General features: G+C 38.1%; 1 protein-coding gene across 1 annotated transcript; it reads right to left on the bottom strand.

The window, feature by feature from the left end:
• Positions 1 to 7,784: 7,784 nt before the first annotated feature.
• Positions 7,785 to 9,346, bottom strand: LOC150027428 (uncharacterized). The gene is made up of 2 exons (XM_090302764.1): positions 8,172 to 9,346; positions 7,785 to 8,100 (listed from the first exon to the last, which is right to left on the bottom strand). Exons 1-2 carry the CDS (start codon positions 9,344 to 9,346, stop codon positions 7,785 to 7,787), a joined length of 1,491 nt encoding a protein of 496 aa, XP_090158890.1.
• Positions 9,347 to 9,553: the final 207 nt, after the last annotated feature.

Here is a 9,553-nt window from a genome sequence, read left to right as displayed (position 1 = left end):
AATAGTGAAGTTTGCCTAGATCTTTCAAAGCAAAGTTGTCACTTAACTGTGCAATGAAACAGTCAATTAAATTAGATGAGGTGCCAGTAACTATGATATCATCAACATAAATAAGAATAATGAGAGTTCCATTAGGTGTAAAACGAAGAAAAAGAGAAGAATCACTTTTAGAGGAATGAAAACCCAAACTAATAAGAGTGTGTGAGAGTTTAAGAAACCAAGACCGTGGGGCTTGTTTTAAGCCATAAATCGCCTTATGAAGCTTGCAAACAAGAGTGGAGTCAGGGGAGGAGAAACCGGGAGGTTGTTGCATGTAGACATCTTCAACAAGATCTCCATTCAAGAAAGCATTATTTATATCAAGTTGGTGTATAGGCCAGCGTGCAGACAAAGCCATAGTGAGAACAACTCTTATAGTAGTTGGCTTGACAACAGGACTGAATGTTTCAGTGAAATCAAACCCTTCAGTTTGATGAAAACCCTTGGCAACCAGTCTTGCTTTATGCCTTTGTAGGGTACCATCAGCATTAAACTTACGTTTAAAAACCCACTTACAACCAATAAGATTTGCTCCAGCAGGTAAGGGAGTAAGCGTCCAGGTTTTGTTGTCAAGAAGGGCTGCATACTCTACTTTCATGGCATGTAACCATGGAGGTTGTTGCATTGCTTGTTTGTATGTGGTTGGTTCTAGATCCGATTGAGTAGTTGAGGTGGAAAGAACTTTGGGTTTGTAGATGCCAGCCTTAGCACGAGTTGTCATCGGATGCATATTAGTACTAGTAGGAGGTGGTGCAGATGAAGAAGGGACAATGCCTGCAGAAAAAGGTGAAGAACTAGCAGAAACAGGTGAAGTACTAGCAGAAACAGGTGAAGTACTAGCAGAAAGATTATCAAGAGTAGTACTAGTAACATTATCATGAGCAACAGATGAAATGTCAGTTACAGAAGGAGAAAGGGAAACAACAGTTAAAGGATTAGTGAAGGAAACATGAGGAGAAGAAGCAGGAGGAGAAATAGGAGGAAGAAACGGATTATCAGATAAAGAATAAGGAAACAAGTACTCATTAAAAAGCACATGACGAGATAAAATAAGTTTTCCAGAAGGTTGTAAACAAATATAGCCTTTGTTACGAGTACTATAACCTAAGAACAAACACAAAGAAGAGCGAAAATCAAACTTATGCTGATTATATGGTCTTAAAAGCGGATAGCAAGCACAACCAAAAACCTTTAAAAAAGTGTAATCTGGTTTCTGTAAAAATAGCGTTTCATAAGGGCTTTTATTGAGTAAAACAGGTGTAGGTAAATTGTTAATAATGTGAACAGCAGAAGAGAAAGATTCTCCCCAAAATTTGAGTGGCAAAGATGAACCAGCAAGTAAAGAAAGACCCATGTCAACAACATGTCTGTGTTTGCGCTCAATTGAGCCATTCTGTTCATGTGTGTGTGGACAAATGAGACGATGATGAATACCATGAGATGCAAGGTAAGTTTTAAGAGATAAGAATTCTTTTGCATTATCAGTCTGAATTGATTTTAAAATGTGACCAGTTTGAGTTTCAACATACAACTTAAATTGAATAAAGACATTCATAACTTGGGATTTTGAGTGCAAAAGATAAAGCCATGTATAACGTGAAAAAGCATCAAGAAAGGCAATATAATATTTGGAACCATTAGAAGAGGAAACAGGAGAAGGTCCCCAAATGTCAATAAAAACCAATTGAAGCGGTATAGTGTAAACAGTAAGAGAATCAGTAAAAGGAAGCTGATGAGATTTAGCTATAGCACATGTTTGACAAAAGAAATCACGTTTGTGGCCAGTAACATTACATAGTTTCATCACATTATGAACAATTCTAGAGGAAGCATGTCCTAGCCTAGAGTGCCACAACTGAAAAGTAGAAGATGCAGGATTGAAAGTGGTACTGGAAACAGAGGGTTTGAGAGAACATTGCATTGTGGGAAACACATATAAGCCATCTTTAACTTTTCCTTGGAGGATTATTTCCTTGGTGTCCTGATTTTTAACAAAACAGTGGTTAGGATAAAACTCAAAATAGACATTATTATCTTTTGCAAATTGAGAGACACTCATGATATTCTTATTTATAGAAGGTACATGCAGCAAATTATGTAAGCGTAATGTGGTCATAGTGGTAGGATTAGTAAATTTTGCAGAGCCAATGTGATTTATATGCATACCTGTGTCATTACCCAGTTGAACCATTTCAGATCCAGTGTAAGGAGTTTTGGAAGAGAAAATATTACTGTCATGGGTTATATGATGTGTAGCACCACTGTCCGGGTACCAAAGAGGGTCACTAAGGGTAGAGGGAGTACCCAACAAAGATGGCTCACCAGAGTCATTATCTGAAGAATAAAATTGAGAAGAATTAGCACTAATATGGGAAGAAAGATTAGTGTCAAACCGATGCCAACACTCCAGAGCCGTATGGCCAAACTTCTGACATAGTTGGCACTGAACGCGAGCAGAGGAAGACGAATTGGGCATGGAAGTAGCAGTCCAAGAATTCTTGAGAGGAGGACGAGGACCATTAAAACGTTTATTGTTGTTGTGTCTGAACGGTGGACGTGAACCACGATTCTGAGAAAAATGGAACCCATTCATGGGTCTAGAAATAGGGTTGGATGAAGACCGAGTAGTCGCAAGATGAGCTTGAGGCAAAATGTGATCTTGAGTTTTATACCGTTCAAGGCGTTCTTCATGAGCCATCAACAAAGCTTCAATATCTTCCACCGTGTAGGGATCAAGACGAGAAGTGACCGCGGTGATGAAGGAGTCATACTCCTCGGATAAACCGTAAAAAATGGCTTCAAGATGTTCTTCATTAGTGAAAGAGGAGCCAGTAGCAGCAAGGGTATCTACAATCTTCTTGATGTCAAGAAGATATGTAGAGATGGATCGGTCACGCTTGGGAGCCTTCAATTGCGTCTTTAATTTGACAATTTTAGCACGGGTCTGAGATGCATAATAAACCTGTAATTTCCCCCAAATTTCTGATGCGGAGCATAACCCTACCATTTTGGTCAGGATCGGTGTGGTCATGGAGCCAAGAAGCCACGCAACCAGAAGATGGTCTTGTTGTTGATGAACCAGAAACGCGGGATTAACCTTTTTGGCGGTAGCATCGTCGGTGGTGAGAAAACGCGGTGGAGGAGGAGCAGATTCGTCAAGAAAATGAAAAAGCTGAAGACCACTTACATGAGCAAGAATTTGTTGTTTCCATATGAGATAGTTATCATCGTCGAGTTTTAAGAAGAGAGGAACCGGAAAGGTATGCAATTGTGTGGAGGAAGAAGAAGAAGGAGACATGGTGGTTTGAGAAGAGGCAGCGGAAGGAGATGTTACGGACATGATGATGAGGACAAAAACAGAGGAAGAAAAAGAGAGGTAAAGGAAAAAAAAAATAAAAATCAATGCTCTTGATACCATGTAAGGATAAGAGAATGAGTGCTCATAAAGAGAAGATTGAAGAAGATTATTATTGAATGAAAAAGATATTTACAAAGAGGAGATAAAACCTAATATATACAAGAGAGAAAGACCCACTAAAACAAACTAACAGCTCTATTAACAAACTAACAACTCTATTGCTTAATATGCAGTTCTCCACCCACTGTCGAGCCGTTCTCAAATCACCCACAATATACAATTTCACGCACGAGTTGATAGTCTTGCCATGAGGAGAGTGTGTTCGATATCCCATATCGATTAGAGATAAAAATATTTCATAGTGTATAAGTGGGTGCAAACCTCACCTTATAAAACAATTTTATAAGGTTGAGTTAGGCTTAAAAGTCCATTTCTTAATAATAATCCAGATAAATGCATTGAACTTCACCAAAAATTCTAACCAATGCATATACTTCTCCCATTTTTTTCAACACGTGTATGGAGCATTGAAGGTTGTGTGTGACATTAAAGCAAGATGTCTGTACTAAAGGTTGTGTGACATTGAAGCAACATGCCTATACTAAAGGTTGGCAAGCTTTAATCAAGGTGAAGCAGTGCACACATTTGCATGAGTGAATGTGACCTCAGTAATGAGATGAACGAGTTTCCCTAACACATGATTCCTTAGCATGTGAACTCATTAACTACATGTACAAGTTTGGAAAATGACAAATTGGAACTCGTATTTGGCATGCCACTACAAGAAAAAAACCATTTTGCGTGGGCCAAAAACAGACGCAAAAGCTAAAAAACGATTCGCGTCCGTTACACATCCCACGAAAAAAGCCTGGAAGCAAATGAAAACTAGCGTGGGCCAGAAAGTTGGACGCATCTTGCAAAAGATAGGTAGACGCAAAATGGACGCATATGCGGTGGCTTTTGCGTGGGCAGATCCGACGCAGAATTTTTATTTCGCTTATGCGTCGGTCTGGCTGACAAAAATGATAAAAATATATATTTAAAAAATATCAGATTTTGCGTAGGCTTGGCCCACGCAAAAGCGAACGCATGTTTAAAAAAAACTTGCGTGGGCCTGTGGCCGACGCATGTGATGAAGAAAAAAAATACATTTTATTTTGCTTTCTAACCAGATTACCTGTAAAAATTAAATACCAACCAAATCACATTCAAACAAATTACTATCATTCACAATACATCTATAAACACCCAAATCCACAAACACATCCAAAGTATGAAATCAAAATCCACAAACACAGCCAAAATAGAAAAGCAATAGAAATAGTTAAACAAAAGATACGAATACTTGAAAAAATATTACAACTAAAATTGTACATTACAAATTTAACTAGAAGTAGCAAAATGAATCTCATAGTGATGTGATAAACCTGTAAAAAAATATAAACAATATAAATAAATAAATCAAATAATTAAAATATTTAGTATATAATAAAAATATCAAATAGTTAAACTTACATTATAGGATGCACTTTAAGGAACAGGTTGATCATCCTGTTCTGGATCATACTCATGATCGAATTGTGTTGTGCTATTGGAAGTAGTTTTGTCACGTTCCATGGAGATAAGTTTATCTTTTATAACCTTCAGCTCATCCTCCAGGTGTGCATACTTCTGACTCCACATACTAAGTTCAGCACGAAGCATTTGATTTTCAGTCACTTGTCCAGATTGTGAAGTGCCGGACGCAGAGGCTTGGGTGAGAGAAGAGACTCCTTGGCAGATGTTAGCAGCCAAGTCTGCCGTACCATATACCCGACCTCTACTCTTTCCTTCGGCAGCTTCCTTCCATGTTTTGAAGCTTAGTTGCAGGATCAAGTTGGTGGACATCAGTGTTAGAGTCCTGAGAACTATTTGCTTGAAGGGCCTTCAAGTGCTCATGATACTTTTCCTACACAGATCATTACAAAATGAAAATGTTAGAAAATTAAAATATAAATATAAAACAATTTAAAAGAATAACTTGCATAAGTTTCTCGAGCACGAGAATCAACCCATTCACCCTTCTTATTTGTGTGGGTGACCATAAATAGTTCATCAGGTTCTGGAGGACGGCCATATTGACGTTCCTAATAATGTTGTACAATTAAAAACATTATAGGTTGCAAATGTAAAATGATTTTCATGTAAGGCAGTGACAAGTACTTACCAAGGTAACTGCAATATCTGAATGTGATTTTCTACCTGTGGAGTGCAATGCTCCACCACGAGCTGAACTCCTATTGGCTTTATTTTGAGTTGATTTATCTTTGAATTTTTGTGAATCCCAATAGTTTAGAAGTTCAACCCATGCTTGCTGACCTATCCAAATAGGGCGAACAACCTTTCTCCTAGACTTAGTCAACATGTCACAAAGTCTTTTTTTGACTTTAGACTCGTAGACCTTTTTAATTTGGCATTCATCATGGGGTGCCCAAGTGACTCTAGTCTGTTAAAAAGAAGAAAATAGTTACTTTGAGTCCACAAGAAAACAAGTGACTGTAGTTTGTCAAAAATTAAAATTACCTGAAAGTCAGTCCACCATTTTAGTTTGTCCTCCTCAGGCATGACATCATAATGATGATATGGACCTCTAAATTGAGACCGAATGCAATGTCCAATGGCCTCACTAGCAAAATGATTTGGTGTCCAACTACAAATACAAACAAATAAAATTACAAACATAGTAATATAAAGATAAAATTAAATGTACATTTAGAATGACTTACCCTCTACCAAGAAGTCGGATGATGACCCTACCAATAGGGTCACGCTGGACCTCCTCAGGGGGGAGGTTATGCTGTGAAGCAGCAGTGGCACCATGGTCAACATGGTCAGAGAGGCCTTGCACAGAGCCAGTAGTAGTCGGGACAGATGAAGAAGATGTGGTGTGGACAATGGGATAAGGAGTAGTCTGCACAAATGTACCAGGGGTGGGCTGCACAAATGTACCAGAGGTAAGGTGGAGTGGAAAACTCTGAGTCTGGTGGAGTGGTTCAGGGACACTCTGATGGTAAGTCGGAGCAGAGGATGATGGTCCTGGTGGTACTGGAATACTAAGAGGACGAGGTGATATAGTGGGGTGTGGATAAGCATGCCGAAATTCTCCATGCCCAGAGGACGAGGGGATGGAGGAAGACGGGCTAGAAGATGGTGTCGAGGAATGGGATGAAATATATGGAGTACCAGGATCAGACGATGGTAAAATACCAGAATAAGGGAGGTTTCCCAAGTCTATAGCTAGCTCACCGTGCATCGATGTAGAAACTCCACGTCTCGGCTGCCCACGTCTAACAATCCTACCATCCCTCCCTCTAGTCCTAACCATTTTTCCTGAAAAATTATCCGTTCATAATATTAGTATAAATATGTAATGATCACATGTTTATAATTGATTACAAGTAGTATACATTAGTCTTCATTGTTATCAAAATCTGAATCGTCAATGTGTATGTGATGTTCTGAATAATCTTCATTTAAGAGGTCAACATCTTCATCATCGTCATCAAGTAGTTCGACATTAGATGTGTCAGCTAAACATTGTAAATGTTAAATTCTTGTAACTGGTAACACATTAGACGTCTCCTCAGCTTGATACGGCAATTCATCATTGATGTTGTCAACTTGCACATATCCTCGAGGTTTTGTTTTAATTGGAACACACCACTCACGAAGGTTTTTACATATGTTTGGATAAGTGAGATAATAAACTTGTTTGACCTTTTGCGGAAGAATGAATGGATCATAGGGTCCATATCTGCCACTTAACTTGATTTCAACTAAATTATATTGTGAATGAAATCTAGTCCCAACATTAATTGTAGGATCAAACCATTCACAATAGAAAAGTGGGACCTTCTTATTGAGAGCAACATACTCCAATTCATATATATGATGAATTGTACCATAAAAGTCATCTTCTCCTCCGCCAGTGGCACCTTTAACATACAACCCACTATTTGTTGTTTTCTTACCATCAGCCCATGCCTTTGTATGAAATTTATATCCATTAACGAAGTAGATGTTCCATGATGTTGTCTTTGAATTAGGTCCCCAAGAAAGTCCCTTCAAGTTTGGGTTTATTACATTCCTTTCATCGTGAACCTATGTTTTAGTCATAAGAAAACATGACATTTATTTATGAAAGTGTGATTTAATAAGAAACACATATGGGTTTAGGTTACACTTACGTAGCTCTTGAACCATTCGGGAAAATTAGCATGTATAACTGTCGAAGCATCTTCGTCATTGATTGAGTACACTTGTAAGAACAATCTTTAAATATTGATTACAATTAGTTAGCGAATTACACAACCTACAATAATTTAATTCAAATCATGTACAATTAAACTTACTCAAGAAATGGTTTGACCTCATCGCAATTGATGAGGACATGAACATGGGCAGAACGATGTTCTTTATCACTTAACCAATAGTTCTTGGTAGAACCACTAGGGCGTCCACATTTATTCAAAATCAACAATGTGTGCGGGTCTTCCTCATTTATAAATGTTCGAGGATCATTTCTCAAACTTCTATTTGACAAGCTGACACGTTTGAAATAATGAGAGCAAAAATATGTTATCTCACGATGTAGGTAGAATGCACATATTGATCCTTCTACTCGTGCCAAATTACCCACTGATTTCTTTGCATCTCCCATCATCCTAAAGCAAAGTAGTAATTATTATAAGTTGCACATGTTCTTAAACATTAAAATAATTAACATAATCTTTACCTTTCAAAGGGATACATCCAACGATACTGAACAGGACCACCAAGTATTGCTTCCATAGGAAGATGAACGACAAGGTGTTCCATTGAATCAAAGAAAGCTGGTGGAAATATTCGTTCTAACTTACATAAGATGATTGGTATGTTTTCTTTCATTCTGACAAGATCATTCATCCTCAATGTATTAGAACATAGATCTTTAAAGAATCGACTTAATTCAGCAAGGGCACTCCACACAAACTCTGGCAATGACCGAAAACATATTGGGAGTAAACACTCCATGAAAACGTGACAGTCATGACTTTTCATGCCATGCATACTTCCCTTCTCTTCGTTTGCACACCTTCCAATGTTGGAGGCATAACCATCTGGCATCTTCAACTCTGTGATCCATTTGTAAATTGACTTAGCATCTTTCTTTGAGAATGTGTAGTTGGCCTTTGGCTTTGCTAACTTTCCATTTTGTAATTGAACCAACTCCAAGTCTCCACGAACACACAATTCAGCAACATCCATTCTTGCCTTGTGATTATCTTTTGTTTTGTTCTTAACGTCCAATACAGTGTTGAAGACATTATCAAAAAAGTTTTTTTCTATGTGCATAACATCAAGGTTGTGCCTTAACAAATTGTCCTTCCAATATGGCAGATCCCAAAATATTGCCCTTTTGTTCCAATTATGATATTGTCCATTCCCAAACAAAGATTCAAATGGACTATCTGTCACTTTTGGAAACTCACGAAGAATCTCCCATAATTCATTTCCATTTAAGGCATAAGGTGGGCCATCTATTTCAACTCGATTTTTAAGAAATCTCCTTTGACTTCTCCTGAAAGGATGATTGGTTGGCAAAAACCGTCGATGACAATCAAACCAAGAACTTTTACCACCATGCTTAAGGGTGAAGGCTTTTGTGTCCTCCATACAATAAGGACATGCTAATTTCCCTTTAGTCCCCCACCCAGACAACATCGCATATGCTGGAAAATCATTAATTGTCCACATCAAACAAGCTCGCATGACAAAATTTTCTTTTGATGATATGTCATAAGTGAAAACACCCTCACTCCACAATTTTTGGAGGTCATCAATTAATGGTTGCAAGTATACATCTATTTTTTTTGTTGGGTTGGTAGGACCAGGTACAAGACAACTTAGAAACATGTACGGCTTCATCATACACATTTCAGGGGGTAGGTTATAAGGAGTCACAAATACCGGCCAACAAGAATATGGTGATGCTGAAGCTTGGATATAAGGAGTGAATCCCTCCGAACACAATCCCAACCTTACATTACGGGGTTCAGCTGCAAATTCAGGATATACACTATCAAAGTGTTTCCAACTTTTCCCATCAGATGGATGTCGCAAAACATCATCATTAGT

The sequence above is a fragment of the Phaseolus vulgaris genome, chromosome 5 (genome assembly GCF_051622355.1).
Source record: "Phaseolus vulgaris cultivar YP4 chromosome 5, ASM5162235v1, whole genome shotgun sequence".
Classification (NCBI taxonomy): domain Eukaryota; kingdom Viridiplantae; phylum Streptophyta; class Magnoliopsida; order Fabales; family Fabaceae; genus Phaseolus; species Phaseolus vulgaris.
The sequence above is the reverse complement of the archived record's forward strand: the minus strand, read 5'-3'. Positions and strand labels throughout refer to the sequence as shown.

Coding starts and splice junctions, on each gene's coding strand:
- LOC150027428 (XM_090302764.1), bottom strand. CDS start 9,346: ATGATGAAGCCGTACATGTTTCTAAGTTGTCTTGTACCTGGTCCTACC. Junction 8,101..8,171: donor TGGATGTATCCCTTTGAAAG/GTAAAGATTATG, acceptor ACTTTGCTTTAG/GATGATGGGAGATGCAAAGA.